Source organism: Protopterus annectens, chromosome 2.part0 (genome assembly GCF_019279795.1).
Source record: "Protopterus annectens isolate FY-2018-M chromosome 2.part0, PAN1.0, whole genome shotgun sequence".
Taxonomy (NCBI): domain Eukaryota; kingdom Metazoa; phylum Chordata; order Ceratodontiformes; family Protopteridae; genus Protopterus; species Protopterus annectens.
In genome coordinates, this window is record NC_056728.1 from 495,741,645 (window position 1) to 495,765,907 (window position 24,263).

General features: G+C 39.5%; 1 protein-coding gene across 1 annotated transcript in view; it reads right to left on the bottom strand.

The window, feature by feature from the left end:
- The window catches only part of FBXL3 (F-box and leucine rich repeat protein 3), a 522,035-nt gene that overhangs the window by 39,669 nt on the left and 458,103 nt on the right, over positions 1 to 24,263 (bottom strand). Inside the window, exon 4 of the mRNA XM_044060902.1 lies at positions 19,408 to 19,579. Within this exon, the coding sequence (XP_043916837.1) occupies positions 19,408 to 19,579 (172 nt within the window). The remainder of the gene's footprint in view (positions 1 to 19,407; positions 19,580 to 24,263) is intronic.

Sequence of the window (24,263 nt, forward strand, 5' to 3'; positions counted from 1 at the left end):
ATCAACACAAGCTGCCAGTTCAAAAGGTAGCAAGGTTATTTTTTAAAGAAAATAGCTGAGATTCCACCTAGGAGAAATTTGCTTGTAAGGCGATCTCATATGCAATACAGCTTTCGTGAATTTTTTTTTTTACCAACAAAAGTAGAAAGAAAGAGGGGCATCCGCTTGCAGACAAGCAGAGATGGACAGTAAATGCACATTAATGGATGAATACACTAAGCTATCCTGAAGTAGCTCATACCAATATTTCAAGATCAGAGGGATATTAACCACAATGGACCCTCTGTTTCCATTTAGGCACCACTCTGAAAACATCATCCATTTGTAAACATAAGATTTTCTAATAGCAGGATTTCTGGCCTCCTGTAACACTTGCTGCACATCCAGAAGATACAAGTGCTTAAAGAGAGTCAAGAACAAATCATCCAGACTGTCAATAAAAGCTTCATCAAATCAGGGGGATCTAGTCACCCCTGAGACTGTGTGAGCAGGTCGAGCATGTGAGGAAGTCTGGTAATTGCCCGCCAGTCAGTACTATAAACAGGGAAAACCAAGACTGCATGGGCCAATACCACAATGATCTCTGGCATTTCTCTTTGAAATTCTCTTTGAAATTTCAGAAGTACCTTGTGAATCAGTGGAAAGGGTTGAAACGCATACAGGAACACTCCCATCCCAGGGAATGAAAATGCATTTGTCCTACAAGCATGGCTGCAAGGATGCCTTTTCCCCAGCTGTCTGTTTTGAAATGAGGCAGATCTTCCTTTGGTGGTTGAGGAGTGCCACTGAAGGAAGGCAGGGAGTCCTATACCAGAAAGCATTCTTTCTGAATGATGGAGAGAGACTAGGAGTCTTGAGTTATACTTTCCTAGACTGGCAGGGACAGAAAGAGGCACTGGGAAAGTAGAATACGAGTGGGGTGATTTGGACAGTCAGAGGGAACCAGGCTTGCATGGAAAGGGCTGCTTCTGAACCGGAGTTGCAGGTGGACTGCTAAGGTCTCCTACCATGCTTTTTTGTTTTAAGTGGAGGAGGGTGGGAATGCCTACATACAAAGGCAGTCTTTGCTGGGTAATTTCTCTGGAATTTAGGCAATGGAGAAACAAAGATGTGCTTTAATTCCTGCATCTCTTTTCCTTTTCCTGCAAAGATTTAAATAAACTAGCCACTGCAGGACCACATAAAATGGAACTGTCCAAATGGGCATCTATAAGCATGGATTTATATCCTCTGGTAATGGCTGGAGTCTTACCCAGGAGAATCTCCTTAAGACAGGCCCAGAAGCAGCTGCTCTGGCAGAGGCCTCTGCAGCATTATAGCTGCATTTGATGGAGTGGCGGACTACCTGTGAGGAGTTCCCAGCAAGGATGCAGCCAAAGTCTTATTGTCTGAGTCAGATATGACTGAAAAGACCTGGAGAGTTTGGAGAGAAGATCTAAGGCAAATCTGGTCTTGTGTCTGATAATTAAAGTTTCTAAATGCCAAGGTGGCCGAAGTGTGCACTTTCTTGCCTAGTCTTTCCAGGTTCCTGCTGTCCTTATCTGAAGGAAGGAGAGAGGCTGAAGGCAGTAACCTGGATGGTTTGTCTGAAGCCACTGAAGTCACTGATGGAGCTACTGAAGGACATTTAAAAAAATAATTTACAGTCCTCAGGGACCTTGTAAAATTGGTCAGGCTTCTAAGGAGCAGGAGGCTGGGAGTCTGGAGCCTTGGAACCAGAGGTGAGGGCATCTAGGAAAGCAAGTAGCACAGGAGGAATAGCTGAAGGACTGGGTGATTCCACCTGCAGAAGGTCATAGTACCTTCTTTGTACTTCTGATACCAGAATCAGAATGCTAATCCATTTGAAATGTTCCTTCATTTGAACTAGGGTCTCACCAAAGTAGAGTTCTTCCATCTGTGAGTCAGCTCCACTGGAATCCTCCTCCAGTAGCATAATCTAGAAGGGAGAGGATTTGTGAGGAGTACATCAGAAATTCCTCTCTTGAGGAGGCCTCTTCATCTGAGGAAATCTACTTCCTGACTTTTTTTTTTTGTGAGGATGCTGTGCATGGCAGTGTAGGGGCTGAAATCCGGGGGGGGGGGGTCTTGAAAAGGCCTTGGGTGAATTGCTCCCAGTTACTATGAGGTTTCTTTGGAGGGGAAAAGTGTTTAGTTTTTTGCTTCATCTTTTGATGCAGGTCTGTCCTATGTAATGTCAGAGGGCCAAACATAGGCCTACATTCAATGATATCCGAGTGGATTTCCTCCCGCACCAGCATCTGAGGTATCCCTTTAGGACCTTTGGTTATTACTAGCCCCGGTTTCCCCTGTGCATCCTGGACAGATGCCTGCTCATCCTCCGAGGACGTGTCAGTGATCAGATTCAAGGTGGTTTCAACATCGGGCTCAGCCTGTGATCTGTAACCAGAAACTGGCCGTATCGCCAGGCTCTCATCCACCTTGGGAGAGACGTCTGTATGAAGAGGTGCAGCATCAGGCCTCAGCTTTTTGGCCTTCCGCTTAGCGACCCGACTTGACCTTGGGCCCTGACCCTAGGATCCCTCCATTGTGACTTTGGCTAATAACTTTAAGTGCTGGTTTTCCAAGTAAATGGCTAAGGATGAAAGCCTACTTCTAAGGGTCTTGGGTACAAAGGCCTGACAAATGGGACAGGATTTGTGATTATGGATAGGCCCTAGACAGAACAGACACTGAAGACGGCTATCTTTATGTGGAATATGTCTTCCACACTGCCATTTGCATTTTTGTATGACATAAACCCTAGCAGTAAACAGTAGTAAAAGAAACAAGATTTCCCCAATGGGGCACTTATCTGAATTTGCAGAAAACAACAAATGGCTTGGTGAGCAAACCGACACTCAAGATGGCATACGGACTGGCAGCAGAGAAAATCTAAGGTAGATAGATGCATGTGCACATCACTTTTATGATCGATGTACAACAGGCTGCATGCAATGTACCACACATCTGACAGCAGTGAAAAACTTTTTGTATACTGGCCTACATCGGGTTTCCTGTAGTGGAGAGCTCCGGAATACTGCAACAGATGAACAGAAGAACATCATCAATATGGTCTCATACAAACTCCCCATTCATCCTGGCTACTGTCTAAGAAAAGCACAAAACACAGCTCGTAGGTAAACCGGGTAGGATAAGTTAAAAAACTGCAACAAAAAATCCAAAACCTGGAAACGTAGGGATAATAAAAGGCACTTTATTTCAACCAAACGTAGAATCACAAAGCTTTCAGGACATGGTTAGTCCTGAAAGCTTTGTGATTATACGTTTGGTTGGAATAAAGTGCCTTTTGTTATTTTGTTTCCAGGTTTTGGATTTTTTGTTGCATTTATTGTCTAAGAACAGAAAAATTCATCCAAAAGAGGTTGTGAGGAATGTTTCCTCTGAATAAGAAATTAAGGCTTGGGAATCTGCATCATTCCTATCTATGTCAGAATTCTCTGACATGTCTTCCTCATGAATGTCTCTTCTGTCATCTTTTTCAGGTCAGGATTTCTGAACACCAGGATTAACAGCCTCTAACAATTTCCTAATTAAGGTAAAACACTCTTGTCTTCAGATGAATAATATTTTTTTTTTTCTTTACAGGTACAGCTGAAGACTGACTCAGAGAGGGTACTTCTGTCCCATCAAGAAGTCTCCTTCCTTGGATACAACAAGCAGCATCTCCTGGACTGTCTCCCTAACCCAGAAGAGATGGTTCTTCCAAGCTCAGATCAGAGACTGGGATGCAACTGTCCCTTGGTTTGTGGTGGCTGAAGGGACTTACACCAGAGGAAGCCGCAGAAGTGGTCTGAGCAATGACTTATGGCCACTGCAAAGTCAACCAACACTGGCTAAGTTGTTGACTCTGCAAGCAACAGCTTTTTGGTAAATATTTTTTTCTTTCTAGGTACAACAGGAGTGGGATACATAACAATGCTATGTCTGAGGAAGATGCTTCAAATGCAATAAGCTTTAATGTAGGATGAAAAGTAGTCAAACAGTGTTCAAAAGCAGCACATTTACACTTGTACTTACATGCACAGGCCCCCAAAGACAGTAATGCATAAGCAGCACACATTCCTGTCAGAAAACTCATGCAGTAAAACAGTCTGACAGAAGAAAAAAGGCAGACAAGTTGTTAGACTGTGAACATGAGCACTAACATACCTAGTAATAGTTCCTGCCTGAATAAAGCACTTCCAGACACTAAACATTTTAACTAAGACAGAGAAATTTTACACTAGCACTACATTTTCTCATAAAAATAGCCCGCAAAACAGCTTAAAGCTAAAAAGAGCAGTCCCTGACAGGAGACTTCCAATATATTAGAATAATACCAGGTTTCTTAAAGGACAAATACTGCTAAAAAGTCCCGTTAAAAATATTTTTTTCTTTTCTTAAAAGGCCAGTATTCTGTGTGGAAGGGTTACCCATCATAGGCTTATCTGCCAGAAGTGAAGCAGAGGGACAGCTTCTGCACCTGTGAAGCCTACTCAGCTGCTACTTCATGTGGCAGCAAGAAAGTACAGAAGAATCTTTAATTGCTGATTTTTCCTTCTCAGGGCTGACCAATCAACTGTCAGAGTGAAGGTGTGGGACGGAGCCAGAGAGTTTGGAAGTTGTCCGGTTGTTGTGTTCTGGGCAGTGGGAATGCTGAACATCAGTAATTACCTAAGCAAATGCATCTCTTTACAGCCCAGTTCTAAGCCTTAGCCTACACCTTAAAATTGCTTGCAACATCAATCTCACAATACAGCACACAACATACAGGCATACATTTTTAATACAAACTGACAGTTGCCCATTTATGTCCTTCATAACATGTAACATTTTCAACATTTGAACTTTTATTTATAATGCAGGATGATGATCAGCTGCATATTATACAGGCATATTTTTCAGTCTCTTTACATTGTTCATGGTGTGGTTCTTAACTACCCTATTTGATGCACACTTCCAACTGACCCTTGCATTATCACAATATACATATACCTCCACTTTAAAAACACTGTTGCATAAACTCAGGCAAGGAGGAAAAAAAATTAAAAAAAAAATGTAAGGAAGAACCCACTACTTTTTAAGCTTTTTAGCTTAGTCCCATCCCAGAATATTGCAATACATTCTGGATTTAAAGCAAACACTCAAAATACATATGGCGATTCAAAGTCTAGTGCAACCAAAAAAAGTTTTACACATCCTCCACTCAGTCTACTCATTTAAGATTATCCAGCATGAAAATCACTCAAACATGAATATGCTCCATATCACATCAATAATTAACAAGCTCACTGTTTGAAACAATCATACAATATCCTTTGCACGCCACTGATTTTCTGTTAAAACTGCTCCAGCTCTGATCGGGTATAACTCTGACTAAACTCTCTGTCCACCTCCACGTTTCACTTTACTTTCATTTACCATCTTTCTTTCACTTCCCACAATCATTTGAGCCCATTAAAATGGTCTTCCAACCCTACAGACCTCTCTTTCCATTTCCTGGCCCTAACTGAACTCATCCGTGAAGTTTCTCTGGTGGTGTGCCGGCCATTATGGGAAAGTTAATAACGTGTGCACTTATTTGTTCAAATCAGGTCAGAAAGTGTTACTTTTACCATTTTTAACTGCTAAGTGCCTACTCTATTATGGTTACAGAGATCACAATGCCTCCAACCACGGCTACCATTTGGCGTTGTTTTCACATTCTGTTTTAACTGTGTTAATAAGTAACCTAGTACACACGATCCAACACTGTGCTCGCATTGCTGCTGCTTTCCTGTTAACTGCTAAATATTAACTACTTTAAGATAAAATCTCCACTGGCTGCTAAGCCGACCGGACCTTACAATATTTTGTAAAATAAGACTAATGTTCATTGGCAGCAAATGTCCGACCAGAGTAAGTTTTGACTAATCTAAGACAAAGGTTTCTTTGGCTACCAACGTACTAAGCATTCCATGCTCGCAGTGGGTGTTCTTAGACACTAAGTCACTGCCTGTTTCTTGCCTGTGTTCATATAACATTATTGAATGAACTGGTATCCATGTTTTGAATTGTTCTTGCCTATATACGCAAAACTGCCAGGTACTAGACTGCTCATTTCTCCAAATTACTGCCAGATGCATACTGCTGCAGCCACTGCTATGTTGTTTTCTCAGGCTAATTAAAATGCACATAGGGCAAGTGTATTAAGTTAGAGTGTAAGTGTGGAAATAACTTACAGTAGTTGTACTTTCTTAACCTGATACCTTGACAGTAACTATATTTTGATTTCGGTTTGTGCTGTGTTACCCTAGCCAAAAATCACTGATAGCAACTGTGTTTCTTTTCTTTTTTTGTGTTTTTATATGCTTTAGACTGTAGCTGCATTATCATTGTTTTAAGCAATGCTGCTGCTGTAATGTATTGGTATTGTTTTAGAAGCTACTCCTAGCCTCCTCTCCGCTCATTACACCTACACATTGTTTCTCCTTCTGTTAACTGCCTCTTCCAAGTCTCCTCTCTGCCTCTAGCTCCTCAGTGCTCTACCTGGGACCTTTTATCATAATATACTATCTTCTCATCCACCACCACTTACCTCTTTCTCTCCCCTCTTTCTTTTGTTTCTAGGTATTAGCGACCTCCATAAAACCTGGATGCCTTGTTCACCAAAACAGTGTTCCACTGTCCCAGCTACATTTGGCTCTCTACCAGTGAACCTGCACCCAAGATCCTCACCCAGCTGTCCAATAAATCAGCACTCCCTCCTGTCACCCTGCAAAGGCAATAACGTACGTTTCCTTACGAGTCTCTTGGCCCTTACATTGTAATCCCTTAACGGCTCCCACCACACAACCAGAACTCGCTCTCTCCATCTTCTCTTTCATGCCCATACCTTCCAGCCCCCCTCCATATTTCTGCACCCCAACTTACTTAACAAGCAACCCGGTTTATTTTATACACTCTCTTTCCCCTCTCATCTACCTTTCATCTACTCACCCTAGTCCCTGCTCCTCTCACCCTCCTATCTCTTGCAGCCTTCCGTTCCTTTTCAGTATTTTAACACTTTACCCTCCCTTTGGCTGTTTGTTCTTATCTCTGGCCATTCTCTTACATTATCTCTACTCTTTCATATATCAACTTACCTGCATACTCCAATTGCCTTTGACTCCTCTGCACTTAACTGATTTTTGGTTTTCTGTGTGAACTGCTAAAAACTAAATCCCCTCCTCAACACCAATTATGCAAACAATTAAGAAATCACACCAAAAAAACAATATGCAATGATAAGAAAACTTTTTTACCTCAAGGCACAGTCCACTCATCACTATAACCCCCCAAAATTCTGGAGTACTATTAACTCATTCATTCACCCTGGTAAACCCGCAAGCCCTTAACCCCAACCTTATAGACCAAAATACTGCCTCCCTCCTTAACCAGTTTTTTATAAATATCATTAATAAACAAATTAATTTTAATCATAATCACCCCCGCCAAAAAAACACCTCCTCTAACCACAAATAATGAAAAACATTTCTCTCTCAATCCTACTGTTACCTCCTAGATAAAGCCTCTCCTTCTAAAACTCAAACCCTACTCTCCCTCTGCTGAAAATCCCCTCCCCACTTTCTCAAACTAGCAGCTAACTCCATTGCCTATCCGGTTTCAGTTCTTATAAATAGATCTATCAAAGAAGCCTCCATGCCCAACATCTGGAAGTTTTTCTACATTACTCCCCTTCAGAAAGGTGGCAACTCCACTGATCTCTCTAAGTATAGAGCCATTGTTATACTGTCCCCACTATCCAAAATCCTTGAAAAGTGCATACATAACCAGATATTGAAATTCCTCATCCACAATAACCTCCTTTCTCCTACCCAACATGGATTATGACCTAACCACAGTACCTCTACTGCCCTTCTATCCTTTACTCACACCATCGCTGACACTAGTAATAACAACAAAATGGTCTCTTCTCTCTTCTTAGATCTTTCAAAAGTATTCAACAAAGTATCTCACTTGCAAATTACTAAAACTGGCTGACCTAAATCTTTCCCCCTCTACTAGCGCTTGGTTCTCCAGCTATCTATTGGGAAGATTACAATCTGTCAAATGGCAGTCATGCTATTCTACATTTCTACCTGTTCACACTGGCGTACCACAGGGCTCTATCCTGGGGCCACTTCTTTTTAACATCTTTACCAATGACCTCCACTCTTCCACTGCCCTCTCAACCCTCGTACAATATCAGACAATTTTACTCTGAGCACACCTTCAAACTCAATCACTCAACTTCATACACTTACACAACAATCCTTCCTCTCAGTGGAAAGCTGGCTTAATGAAAATCAAATTATTCTGAATCACAAGATGACTCCTTTCCTTCCCAAGGCTAGGGATCACCTAAAGCTCTCCTTCTCTATCACTTCCCTAAATAAAACCATCATTAATACTGAAACCCAAATAGAAAAATTGCAGTTATAGGTGCTGTTCTCCAGTAACAATAAAGGTTTTCCTCTTAATAAAACGTGGAAACTCAGTTTCAATAAAGTCAAGGTCCAAGTTCAACAGACCACTGGGTAAAACGTTTCAAGACACCAATTTATTTGACAAAAAAAACAGATTAAGCGCTTTCATCTCCCATATGGAGACTTCATCAGAATCTCTTACACATACAAATATTCAGTTTAAATACATCTAAGTAAAACACACTTAATTAATCTTGACTTCTAATAGGCTGGCCATTAATTGACACTAATTAACATTGAGGTAATGCTGAACCAAACCTTTGGTAATTTATACTTGAATGTTAATACAAAGTTGTAGAGGCTCATAGGAATTCATGATCTTAACATTTCATAATTTTGTTTGCAACTTATATAAATATTGTAAAAATTAAATATAAGTAAAATCATCAAAGAAATTGTGACAGGAAATACTCATTTCTTATTAATACATTAGTTTGGTGTATAAACACCAATAAATATATAAAAATATAAAAAATATATATAAAATGTATGTAAAATATATATATAGTATAAAAATATTGTATGTTAAAACCACATTTATTCTTGTACCTTAAATAGTGTTAACAACTATATTTTAAGCTACACCCTTAATAAAAATAAAATATATTATATGTACATGCTCCATAAGGACTGAATCTGAATATTTTATTTATTTATTTACATAAGTTACAACAGTTAACCATCTGTCGATGTCTCTTTGGGTCATCAGCGAGAATCTTAAGGGCTGGGTTGATGGATATGTGGTCATTCAATCCATAATTTCCACATGCGTCCAACCTTAACTGCCAAACCATCTCCCTAAATTCCAGTTTGGTTTCCCAATCCCCCCTCCTCTCTTGCTTCACCACCTCTTCCAATATCCAAAATTTAAAATCTGCATCTCTACATATCCGGGTATGTCTAAATAAGGCGTTGGTGTCGTTCATTTTGAGAATATCTCTATTGTGTTCATATATACGTGCCCTTAAATTACGTTCAGTTTTCCCTATGTAGTATTTCAGACATTTCTTACAGTAACACAAATATACTACCCCTTTTGTGTAACAACTGTAGTATTTACTACCCATCAATTTCAAATATATATTTGGTAGTTCCAATTCTTTAGTATCTGCCATAAAAACACATTGTGCACACCTACCACATCTAAAAGTACCATATTTACTACTTGCTCCACTTGGAATGTTTTTCTTTTTCTCAAGTATATTTTTCAAATTTCTGTTCTTCCTAAAAGCATATCTAAGTGGTAATTGGAAAACATCTGTCTTATTAGACATTTTACTAAACATTCCCCATGCATCGCTGATGCATTTTTTAATCCATCTGACACCATTAAAGTGTGTCAAAACCAAAAAAGGAAGTTTCTCTTCCTCATCTTTTCTGGTGCTAAACGTATTTTCTACCCCAATAGTACCTATATTTGTTAGTAGGGGTTTGTATAATGTATCCAATCTATCTGTTACGACTTTTTTGTTCGATTCAATCATGTGGTCAGGATATCCCCTTTCCTTGAACATATTGTGCAGTATTTCCATTTCTTCCATCAGTTCTGTTTTGTCAGAAGTCATTCTAGCTACTCTAATCATTTGTCCTTTTATTATATTCATCTTTGAGTCTGGGAAAAACATTTTGTCTTTAGTTCTACTTTTTACAAACATATTGTAGGCTATTATAGATTCTTGGACGATATATTTATTTTGTGGGATGGACCCGAAGATGAAATTAATAAATTTATTACACACATCAATCAGAGTACGGAATTTCTCGAGTTTACTTATGATTCAGACTCAGAAGAAATACATTATTTGGATGTTAAATTGACAAAAGATAGAATAAACAAAAAATTTAAATCTAGAATTTTTCAGAAGGAATGTTACTCAAATTCTTTTTTACATTTTAAGAGTGACCATCCCTACCACTCAAAGATGAATATAATAAAAGGGCAAATGATTAGAGTAGCTAGAATGACTTCTGACAAAACAGAACTGATGGAAGAAATGGAAATACTACACAATATGTTCAAGGAAAGGGGATATTCCTGACCACATGATTGAATCAAACAAAAAAGTCATAACAGATAGATTGGATACATTATACAAAACCCTACTAACAAATATAGGTACTATTGGGGTAGAAAATACATTTAGCACCAGAAAAGATGAGGAAGAGAAACTTCCTTTTTTGGTTTTGACAAACTTTAATGGTGTCAGATGGATTACAAAATGCATCAACGATGCATGGGGAATGTTTAGTAAAATGTCTAATAAGACGGTTGTTTTCCAATTACCACTTAGATATGCTTCTAGTAAGAACAGAAATTTGAAAAATATACTTGAGAAAAAGAAAAACATTCCAAGTGGAGCAAGTAGTAAATATGGTACTTTTAGATGTGGTAGGTGTGCACAATGTGTTTTTATGGCAGATACTAAAGAATTGGAACTACCAAATATAAATTTGAAATTGATAGGTAGTAAATACTACAGTTGTTACACAAAAGGAGTGGTATATTTGTGTTACTGTAAGAAATGTCTGAAATACTACATAGGGAAAACTGAACGTAATTTAAGGGCAGGTATATATGAACACAATAGACATATTCTCAAAATGAACAACAACAACGCCTTATTTAGACATACCCGGATATGTAGAGATGCAGATTTTAAATTTTGGATATTAGAAGAGGTGGTGAAGCAAGAGAGAGGAGGGGATTGGGAAACCAAACTGGAATTTAGGGAGATGGTTTGGCAGTTAAGGTTGGACGCATGTGGAAATTATGGATTGAATGACCACATATCCATCAACCCAGCCCTTAAGATTCTCGCTGATGACCCAAAGAGACATCGACAGATGGTTAACTGTTGTAACTGATGTAAATAAATAAATAAATAAAATATTCAGATTCAGTCCTTATGGAGCATGTACATATAATATATTTTATTTTTATTAAGGGTGTAGCTTAAAATATAGTTGTTAACACTATTTAAGGTACAAGAATAAATGTGGTTTTAACATACAATATTTTTATACTATATATATATTTTACATACATTTTTTATATATTTTTATATATATTTTTTATATTTTTATATATTTATTGGTATTTATACACCAAACTAATGTATTAATAAGAAATGAGTATTTCCTGTCACAATTTCTTTGATGATTTTACTTGTATTTAATTTTTACAACATTTATATAAATTGGAAACAAAATTATGAAATGTTAAGATCATGAATTCCTATGAACCTCTACAAATTTGTATTAACATTCAAGTGTAAATTACCAAAGGTTTGGTTCAGCATTACCTCAATGTTAATTAGTGTCAATTAATGGCCAGCCTATTAGAAGTCAAGATTAATTGTGTTTTACTCAGATGTATTTAAACTGAATATTTGTATGTGTAACAGATTCTGATGAAGTCTCCATATGGGAGATGAAAGCGCTTAATCTGTTTTTTTTTGTCAAATAAATTGGTGTCTTGAAACGTTTTACCTAGTGGTCTGTTGGACTTGGACCTTGAATTTATTGAAACTGAGTTTCCACGTTTTATTAAGAGGAAAACCTTTATTGTTACTGGAGAACAGCACCTTAACTGCATTTTTTCTGTTTGGAAGTTGTGTGCTTTTCGGTTACTAATACTGAAACTCACACAAAATTACAAGGGATGACCATTGATGGCCAACTAAAATTTGACATGCATATCCAGCAATCAATTAAGAAAACAACCAAAAACTTGGTCTTTTACATCGAAATAAAACATTTTTATCTCCTGATACCAAACTATCCTTGGTACAAACCTACTTATTCCCAACTCTCTTCTATGGAGCCCCAGTGCTTATAAACCTTTAATCTTGCTCCCTGTCCAAGCTGGAACAAACTTATAACAAAATCTCAAAATTTGCAGCTAACTTACCTAATTCAACACATCATTGCCTCGGTCTTAACCTCCACTGGACCCGAACTTCCCCATCAACTCAAAACATCTAGACTCCAAATGACCCACTTCCTCCTCAATAGCTCTAATGCCTGTCCCTCTCTCTCCAATCTAGTTAATTACTATACTCTTTTACCGCCCCCTACGCAGTGCTGACAAATCCCTTCTCCAAACTTAAAACTCCAGAATTAACACTGGTAACCTTCTATATAAATCCTCTGTAGGAAAACCCTGGAACAACCTCACTGATAACTTACGCTGCAATACTCACACTAACCACTTCAAAAAAGAACTGAAGAACTTCTTCCTTAACACTTGGCTCTGCCCCTGCCATGACCCAACCTAATCCAGTTTCTACTTGCTATTATTTATTGTATCTCTATATTTTAACTGTATGTCTGCTGGCTATGCTCACTTTAGCCAAATAAACTCTGTATGGAAGGTACTTCATTTTCATTATTATATTTACATATTCATTACTTAGTTTATCTCTCATACTACATTATTTACATATATTTTTTTAATTGTCTTTTTACCTTGTTGTTTATACTTCTGTATTACCAATTTGTAATTGTCTGTACTAGAGCTTTTCTCCTCGGGTCTCCACTGAAAATGGGCCTGTGGTCAGCTGGACTAACCCGATTAACAAATGTGAAATAAATAAATAAATATGCTCAAACGTTAAAAACGAGCACAATATTAAAGTCAGCTAACTAAACTATTATGAAATACAGAACTTCTTTTAACATGACTCTTCAGTAACCCCTTAAAGAGTTTGTTGGTTTAAGCTGCTAAATCTGTCTTGTATGAAATAAACGTACATTCTAATACGTTTTACCTTTCATGCTCACCACTGAAATGAAAAAAAAAAAATAAACACCTTTATTCACTTACCACTTATTGAACTTTATACAATTATTTGCCACTCAAGAACCCACATAATAACAAAAATATTAATGTTAATTCCCACAGCACATTGTCCTTGTTCAGACAGCCTCCCAAGTCCTCCCCCAGTTCAACAATTTTAACATCCACCACTTTATTCTTCTCAGGAGCTGAAGCAACTGAGTCCACACACTCAGTCAAAAGCAGATGGAAGCCCTTGGAAATTGCACATCAAATGCTTTGATAAGGTAAGCAGTTGCATTCCTGATGGAAAAAATATCAGACCCTGCCAGGATGACAACTCTGTTAACAGCGTCTGAAAACAGAACATTTTGCAGTATGGCAGTCACCAAGAAATAATGTCCCACCAGTACTAGCCTTCCTTCCTATGTTACCCAGTTTGCTAGGCTGCCACAGCTATGAGAAAATGAACCCAAACTATTGTTGGTAACTAACCTTCTTAAAAGAACCACTCCTTTGTGCTGCATTAGTTCTCCTTTTTCATCTTCCAGATAACCATCGAGCCACAAATTGTCTACTTGCCTTATCTTAACTTCTGCTCAGTGTATATGATTTGGCAGTTTAACTCCAGTGATTTATTCCTTACATCTGCCAATCTCAACTGCAGTGGTAACATCAAATCATGCTGCTCTTTCAAAACATACTGGAATCATCTCCAAATGTCTCAAGTTGTTTCACATGCTTTTTCAATAACCCTGAGACCATTTTCATCTATTACTACACAGCTTCCAAGGGATCATTTTTCCAAAGATCCTTAAAAATTGGTCAATACCTTGATGGAAGCACCCTCATATGTTCCTTCTGATATCCTTAATTCTAATGACACCATTTTGCACATGACCAATAACCCGCTATCACTTTTGCCAAAATCACACTGAACAGCACCTTATAGTTGCAAACAAATTTAACTCATTTAAACCTGCCAAAGCAGCTGAAAGAAGCTACCATATGCACAAAGAGGACTTCTTCCATACGTGTAACATTATTTAGTTATGTTTATTAACTGTGAATGCAGTTCATGTTACTGTTAGTTCATACTGAATAACACAGCTCTAGAATTATTGTCCTAAAACAGCCATACTTTGCTTTGTGCATTATATCCTGTGCGTATTCACTGAAGTATACAGCTGTTATGTTACTGCTCTTAGTCTGCGGTTTTACAGAGCTGATACTATATGCACTATAATCATTTAATCACAATGTATGCAATATAATTAATTTTACTCTCCAGCTCTATTCCTTGCATGCTCTCCACTTCACATTCTTGTAACCTTTGCACTGATTCTGCCTTATTTACCTTTATTTTTCAGTTTGCATGGGTTTCTTTCCTGAGTGACCTCCCCACCTGGGATTCACTCCATAAAGCAATTTCTACCTTCTCCACTGAAGCTGGCTATCTTAACTAAGTAAAACCTTTGGGAAGCAAGAACCTGACTCCCTCCAGCTTTTCAATTGTAATAGGTGAACTACAATTTAGTTTTTGTAAACTGTTGAGGCTTAATGGTGCGTACACAACAACAGTGAAGGGATCTAGCCAATTGCCACTAGATTGGGCTATACTACTTTGAATCAGCCTTACACTCACACAGTGTTCCAGTCCCAAGCATTTACTTTTTAATTTGGTAAAGTAATTTCACTCCCTCCTTACTGACTACATTTGCTAGTTTACCCCTAGGATCCAATTAAAATTAGCCTGAAAATTGGTGTAAAATTAAGAAAGAATAAAACAAATTAAAGTACAGCCAACAACACTGCTTACATACAATCATACAAACCAAACCAAAAGCCCAAGGTAACTCTCAGAGTCAGTGTTAGCCCCACTCCGCTCGCCCTCGCTGTGCTCGGCTCGCTCCGCTCTCCTCCCTGCCCCCAAATTTCACCCGCCCCCACTAGTGCTAAATTTAAACCAGACTTTGCAACTCCCTTGCCACTCCTCTCCTGCTAAGTACCAATCAGCACCTCACACATCATTGAGCAACCCTGCCCCCTTAACCCATTTCCTTCTCTCTCATTCTTCCACACCCTGTTAGCACAGTCAGCCATCATATTTGGCTCACCCACTATCAAAATGCAAACAAGCAAAAAAAAAAAAAAAAATAATTACCCAAATGCCTATACTGTTTCTATTCTACCATCTCACTGCCTATGAACAAACACTTGACCATGGTATTCACTACCCAAATGGTCAGACACCCATGACTTCACATATAACACCAAACACTTTACCTTCCCCTGCACACCGAATATACCACACTCTATAAAATACCACCCATGTACAGCCACAAAACATAACCCTAAAGACAAAGACTATATAAAGCTTATAAACAAACTCCTAAAGCTCAGAATATCCTGTCACTATAACCTTATAACACATGGAGACATTCATCCCAACCCTGGCCCACCCACATCCAATAACCTCCACTCCACTACCACAACCCCCACAGTCAAGCTACTCATGAATACTCCCACTAGTTCCCTCCTAGCATTTCACCTAAATATTAGAAGTATTAACAATAAGATTCCCAACCTACATGCCCTCCTAGCAACCCACTCCCCAGACATTATGTGTCTTACAGAAACCTGGCTAAAACCCAGTACTACTGACAATGAGATACTACCTCCAGGATACAATATTCACCGGTTAGACCATGCTACAAGGAAAGGAGGTGGGATAGCAGTCCTTTACAAAAATACTCTAACCGTTAATAGAGACACCATTCAACTTCCCCAATTCAATAATGCGGAACTCCTCATAACCAAGCTACAGATTAACCAAAGCAAACACTTGAACATCGTCTGTGCATACATTCCACCAGGCAACAACCTAAATACCCTAGATCATCTCCTTTACTGGTTATCCACTACCTATCCCCAAGAAACCATAGTTCTTGGTGATTTTAACACCGACTGGCACCCCTGCTCCTCCGACCCCCCCTCACTCATATAAACTTATCTGGGTTTAAACAAACCATAACCTCTTCCACTAGGATAAACAAACCAACCAACAAGGAAAGTATTCTAGACTGGATCCTAGTTAATAACCAACCCCAACTGTACACAGCTGGTACTCTCCCTGATGACCTCAGCGACCACTGTCTAACCTATATCATAAAACATAAGGCTGGAAACCCTCACCAGCCCAAATATAAAACATTTAGAAACAGGAAAAACTTTGATGCTGCTATATTCCAAAATGAATTAAAAGCAGTTGACTGGTCAAAACTAAAAAATTTAACATTAGAGGAGGCCATAGCTCACCTTAACACTAAATTCCTAAGTATCCTTGATTCCCATGCTCCAGCACGTACAATAAAAACTAGATCAAATACAGCACCATGGCTCACAAAAGATACCAAAGCAAAAATCAAAACTAGAAACAGAGCCTGGGCCAGCTGGAGAACAACCAAAGCCCCACTTGATCATCTAAAATATTGTCAACTCAGGAATGATGCAAAAAAACTATTTTCCTGGATAAAACAGCTTCTGCCAAAATCTCCTACAAAAACACCACAACAACCCTCAAAAGTTCTGGGCAGGCTTAAATCAACTGCTTTGTCCAGGTCACTCCACCACCCCAACCCCGGCTAACTACACCCATAGTTCCCCAGAGACAATAGCTAGCGCCTTTAATAACCTTTTCACTGAAACAATCCAATCCCTAGCAAATCAACTAACCCCATCTAACTTAAACCACATGCCTAATCTACCTAATAATCACCCGAAAATTGGCTTCCAACCAATATCCACTAGTTTTATCAAAACACTTCTATAAAAATCTAAAACCTACCACCCTTGCTGTTGACCTCCACCCTGCAGAGTAGCTTGCAGATGCCATTGCATATCCCATATCTATCCTCATCAACAGAACCTTATCCGAAAATGCTATGCCCTCCCTCTGGAAAATATCTCACGTCATCCCACTCCATAAAGGTGGTAGCTCCTCAGATATATCCAACTATAGACCCATTGCCATTCTTTCCCCACTAGCCAAAATAATGGAGAAATGTGTACACAAGCAACTAATGCAATACTTTTCACAGAATAACTTATATCCGACTCCCAGCATGGTTTCAGGCCATACCACAGCACCTCCTCAGCCCTCCTTTCCTTTACTACTGCCATAAACCAAAACAGGAATGACAATAGGCTAACCTCTGCTCTCTTTCTTGACCTATCAAAAGCCTTTGACATGGTCAACCATGAACTTCTCATTCTTTCACTAAAATCTATTTCCCTCAACAAGCCTGCTATCCAGTGGTTCCAGTCCTACCTGACTGGTAGACAGCAGGCGGTATTATGGCAGGGCAAACTCTCCAGCCAGTTACCTCTCACACTTGGTGTCCATCAAGGGTCCATACTAGGTCCACTACTCTTCTCTATTTTTATCAACACCCTCCCCACTGCTATCCCTAAAGCCACCTGCATCCAATACACAGATGATTCCACTCTCATCTGCACAGCCACCTCCCCATCCGACTTGCAAATCTTAACCCAAAATACATTTAACACTATTGAGAACTGGCTCACCAATCAATGCCTACTTCTGAACCCCAATAAAATTAAACTTCTACTCTTCTCTCCCACTAGTAGACCCACCACACTTTCATTCTCTGTCACCTCTAACAATGGTACCACTATTTCCTGAGATAATCACACCAAACTGCTAGGGGTTATCATAGACAATAATCTCAAATTTGACCTACAGGTCAACAAAACCACATAGACCGTCTATAAGAAGCTTGGATCACTGTATAGAAACAAGACATTTTTAACCCCACTGGCTAGGACTGCAATCGCCCGATCACACCTACTCTCTACTCTCTTATATGTATTGCATGTACTCTCAAACCTCAACAAATCCGAACTAGGTAAGCTGTCCCATAGCTACAATCATATTGCCAGATTTGCCACTGGCTCCACCTACAGAACCCACCACTGGCAGAACCTTAAACAACTAGAGTGGCTAGAACTGCCCAGCTTAATTCAATTCAATTCAATCAACTCTTAATAGCGCACAAAATTTTGTACCACCCTGAGGATATCCCCTCACTTAAAAATATTATTAAGCCATATAGCAATCTAAGATTGCTACGGTCAGCCAATAAACTACTGGTCCAAACCTACAAAGCTAATAACTCTGCTGGCGAATCCCTGTTTGCCAACTTCATTGGCAAAACCTGGAATTCGTTGCCAAACTATATCACCCTACAATCCTCCAAAAGTCTCTTCAAAAAAAACCTCAAACAGTATCTCAAAGTGAATTGGCTATGCCCATGTACCAACCCTGATTAAGTTATAAACTAAAAGCATATTCTGTAATTATCATAACTTGTAACTATGTCACCAAGCTCTGCTTCCAATCTGATGTCTCTTACTTTTCATTGCCTGTCCATGACAATTGCGAGTCCCTACTAGGGAACACTACTAACCCATTGTATATAATCACTTTGTTTTTATAATTGTTTGCTAACTTCTGTGTAATCTATGTAAGTTTGTCTCTGTGGAGCTTTTCTCCCCGGGCCTCTGCTGAAAATGGACATATATCCAGTCGGAATATCCCGGTAAACAAATGTAAAATAAATAAAATAAAATAAATAATTACACATCTGTGCTTGATTTAATCTTGAAAGAATGCTTAGAAAATAAGCAATTAAATAAAACTGAAGTTGAAGGTGACGTTCTCCAAAGCTGAGAGCTTATGGCTGCAGTCCTGATACAGATCTCAATGGAAACATATTCCTACTAAACAATACAGTTAATGTAATAGCTAAATTGTTAGTGTGAACAATACTCATGTCCGGGACAAACTCACCAAACATCCAGCTCACTGAATTTGCTCCCACTAGAAAGGGCACATCTTGCAGTTTTGCAAAGATCATACTAATTAATATAAGCGTCACCAGGGGCTGTACTCTACTATGTTATTTGCCTTAATGGTGCTTTTGTCATTAAGTCCCTTTCAAAGCAGTGTGTTATACTTTTGTATCTCGTAAGTGCTAACCCAAATCTCAAAATTTAAAATCTAAGTGCTATGCGCCACAAAAAAGATATTCGGCTTACCTGCTGGAGACACATGAGGGCAGCTACTCATTTTTAACAATTTCAGGGTGTCACTGTTGTTAGCCACAAGAACCTTAAGAGAGGGGTCATCTACTGGTGTATCATCAATCTTCAGTGAAGCAAGATGTTTGGAGTTCACAAACACTACAGTGAGTGCAGAGATGAAGTGGGACTAAAGACAAGAGAATATACAATTAAAATGCTTGCTTTTTTTACATCATTGCAATTAACAGTAATATAAAATAGAACGTAAATCTAACACAAAAAAATACTAGTAGACCTGATCAGTTGAACGGAATATGTGACCAATGGCAACAAACAGTACGTACCAAAATGGCGTCTCCTAATTCAGTCTTTACAAGAAATGGGTTAAACACAAACACTACAGGTTATGAACAGCAAATCAAAGCCATCTACAAATTAGTTAATAAGTATAAGTAGTCTGAGTATCTTAAAGACCACCAGGAAAGTAAATGCTGTACTTCCTTAAAGATGCCTCAGATCTGTACTCTCAAGGCTCTGTCTGGACAAACAGATGCAGTATCATCCTATTTCTGAGATGTCAGCATGAAATCTTAAACAACCACCATTCCATTGCACTTACAGCAAGTAAATTGTATTGCCAAATAAACTTTTCATAATTCAAAGTTTTACTTCGCCAGACTGATTTTCTCCTGATTGTTCAAGTGCAGGTGAAAGTGCCTACAGAGAAAGATGTTTGCAAGAAAAAAAAGTCAACGTCAGTGCTTCTCTAGAAAAGTAAATTAGGAGTATGTGTTCACTCCTAACCAAGATTTATAAACATAAAAAATAGTGACTGCAAAGGGGGTGTGACAGGTTTAATTTCAACCTTTCTAATGGTCAACTGCCTCTGAAACTAAAACATACTGTGACAGTGGAAAGTAATAGTACAGATCACAGCAGTCTCTTCACTAGGGAAGTATAATTCTCCGCTAAGGTATGGAGACAAATTTCAGATTGGTAAACCAAGTTAGCATACTGTTGCTCCCTCTCAAAACAGCTATGCTTTACTCTAAAAAGTACAGTTGAGTTACACTTACCATAGTCAATGTTACCGTATTAATTCTTGGGAGGACTTTGAAAATTACATATGGGCTTATTCACTGCCTGAGGGTCTCTGGGACAGCAGGTTCTTTAGAACTGGAGTAGTAAAAGCTGTGCTAGCCCTGGATGCACTGCCTAAATGGTAGTGTTTGGTAAAGGTGTGAATAGAAGACAAGGTGGCAGCTTCCAAGATGGCGTGATTAGGGACACCTTTCAGGAAGGCAGTGGTTGCCACTCTGTCTCATGGAATATGCTCTGATAGATTTTATAGTTGTTTTCCACTTCCATGAGAAAGAAGTACAGCAAAAGGTAATACAATTAGCTATCTATTTTAAAATGGTCTGTTTAGAGACAGGCTTGCCTTCTTTTCCTTCTGCAAAGGCCACCAAAAATTGGTCTACTCTTTTTGTGGACTGTGTCCTGCTAGGGTAGTACCTGATGTGCCAGTACATATCCAGCAAATGCATGATTTGTTCAGCTTTATTTTGAGGATTAGGGAAGAACGCTGGTGGGTGTACAGCTTGGTTTAAAGAAAACTCTGACACTACCCTGGGCATGAAAGAAGGATTAGTTCTCAGGGTAACTATCTCTGTGGAATACAGTGAAGCATTCTTTGCCATCAGGGCTCACAATGTTCACAGACCCGCCTAGCTGAGGTGAATGCTACCAGCAAGGCGGTCTTCCATGTGAGCATCTACAGAGTGGCTGAGACTGCTGGCTCGAAAGGCAACAGCATACGTTTTTCCAATACAAAGTTTAGGTCACAAAAGGGTCCAGAATTTCTTCTAGGTGGTCTCAGGTGTATTACCTCTTTAAGAAACTATTTCAAATGGGGTGAGCATAGACAGATGGACAGCAAGGTATGCAAGCAGAAATGGCAGATGCATGACTTTAGTACCTGCATAAGAAAGGACCTACTTAAATAATTCTGAAAGGCAGCCTAGCACTAGATTCATGATAGCACTAAGTGGTGTCATATCTCTTGCCTGGCACCAAATAAAAAAAAAAAACTTTTGTATTTTGACAAGTGTGATTTTTTTGCTAGTTGGTTTCTTGCCTCTCTGAATGTAGATAACACTTCAGTAGAATAAGATTCATTGTTTGGTATTAAAATCCAATCCTCCAAGGCTGTCAGTTTGAGTGTGGATGAATGACATACCCCTTGTGTTGGATGAGTAGATCTATCACCAAGGAAACAGTATAGTATCTCCAGTCGCTGAGGGTCAACAGAAGGGAGAACCAGTGTTGCCTTGACCAGAAGGGTGCTATTAAGTATCACGTTTGGCGTGCCTGACCTCACTTTCAGCAGTACCCTGAGAATTAATGGTAGTGGAGGGAAGGCATACAGGAAGATATCTGACCATTTCAAGGAAAAGGCATCTGCTCTCCATGAAACTGACACAGGTTCTGGAGCAGAACCTTTGAAAATGGTTGTCCAGAGTAGTGACAATGAAATCTACACTGGGGTTTCTCCATTTGTGGGTGAGGTCCAAGAAGATCTCACTCTCTCTTCTGCATCCATTCACAGAGGTCCAGATGATCCCTGGTCAGAGAAAGTACTACAGTGTTGTTCTGGTCCAGGAAGTAAGATGCTATTAATGTCAGTCGTAGTTTCTGTGTCAGAAGCTATACCTTTATCTTTAAACTGCACAAAAGGTATGATGGAGTTCCCCCTTGTTTATGTACCACATCACTGTGGTATTGACTGTCAAAATCTACTGTGTTCCTTTTGCTTTAAAAAGCTTTTATTGTCAGAAACACAGTCAGCATTTCTTATCCATTTATATGTAGTTTCCTCTGTTCTGGAGTCCAAATTCCTTGCACCTTCAGCTGTCTATAAGTGTGCTCCCCAGGCTACATCTGAGCTGCCAGAGGTGACAGAAGCTTGTTACTAGGTTCTATAAAATGTTCTTTTCCCACCTAATTAGTTCCTTTTTTTAGGTAGGGAAGAAGGGGCCCCAGGGTTTCTAAATGTTGTGAATGCTGTTCTCATATGTTTTGGGAACCACTACAGTTTCCTCATGTACAGTTTTGCAAGAGGTACCATTAAGATTCAAGATGCTATGTACCTCAACACCCTTAGGAATTCCCTTGATGTGACTGTCTGCATTTCCACAAGGTTCTGCAGATCAATTGTCAAATAAGAGACCTTGTCAACAGGTAAGAAGGCCTTTTGTAGCTCTGAGCCTATCAGCGCTCACAGAAAGAGAATTCTGGTATGTGGCTGCAGTTGTGATTTGTGGAGGTTCAGGGTGAAGCCTACCTTCTAAAAGCAATCCATGATGACTTGCAAAGCTGTCTGAAGTCCCAGGGTGGATTTCCCCTTGATCAGGTAGTCGCCAAGGTAAAGGTGGATGTGAAGTCCTAGAGTTCTGCAGTGGACTAATATTCACCAAATGTCTAGCACCATTAAACAGTAACATTTCCTGTATTCCTTGGCTATGGGAATGTCAGGGTAGGTGTCTTCCAAGTCTAGGGTCACCATACTGGCTCCCTGGAAGATCATGAGTAGTTGTTTTTGTGAGGTTAGTATTTTGAATGTTATGTGAAGGAACTTGCTTAACTTTGACTATTCGAAGATTGGTCTCCAGGTGCCTTTCTTTTCTTCTCTTTCTTGGTCTCTTGCCTTGTGGAGGCCTCACTTTTTCTTGTCTAGGAGGCAGTGGCCAAGACTTAGAGGGATAAAACCTGTTGTATTTAGGTGTGGAAGACAAATACAATTCTTTAACTGCTTTAATTTGTTTCACTTTCTTATCTAGTTTCTCAAACACTTACTTAGCTGGGGTACCAAACAGGAGTTCCTTATACAGGTGGGGCATCAAAGAGTTTCGCCTTCATCTGGTCTGAGAGGGACTTTGTCCTTAGCCAGGCGTGTCTTTGCATGACAGACCACAGTAGCAGCTGCCTTACACGATGTGTTTAATGCATCATAACCACATTTCAGTGTGTCTGGATACCTGGAGGGCTGATCTACCAGTTTCCTGTATGTTCCTCTGCAGACTGTCAGAGATTCTCTCTGCCTTAGCAATGACAGTTTCCTATAAAGACGCCATGTACTTTAATATATGGAAATGGCAGTTAAGAGCCCTTACAGCTAGGGTAGCTGATGTACAAGTAATTTTACCAAATCTATCAAACAATCTGCTCGCTCTTGTCATTTGCTAAAGAATGTCTGGGTGTACTTATGGGGGTTCCCTTGCCAGATTCTTATATAGGTGTTCATGGGTCTCAAAGTACTTTATAGTAGTGATCTGGCTTCCTACTAGCAGGGGGAAGGGAGTCAGGGTGCAGAGAAATGTCCTCAAAGACATCATCCAGAACCATGTGCACAGGTGGAATGGCCAAGTGTGTGGGCGATGGCAGGCTCAGAAGCTCTCTATAATAGTCTGAGCCTGAGAAAACTCTCTGCTCTCCCACTCTCCCAGATGAATCTTCATCTTGTGCAGAGTTTTCCAAGAGGATAAGTCCGGGGGGGGGGACAAAGGAAAAGATGTCATCTGAAGCTAAGTTAGGGTATGGTTGAAGAGGAAAACGTTTTGCATAAGACAGTTCCTCCTCATCTTTGGATTCTGAAGAGTCTAAATCCTACTGGAGAGCGACATAGGTTCATAGGTTGGTACTAGGCTATCGGCCCTAGGGCCTATACAAGCCTAGCCATAACAATTACCTGAAAATTTCTTCCCACAATATTTACTTCCCTGGACCCTTGTCTAGTAGGGTGACCGATGTGATCCCCGGGGTGAATTTCTTATCTCCCATCCAATCGTCAAGGTTCCTTTTGAAGAGGGCCA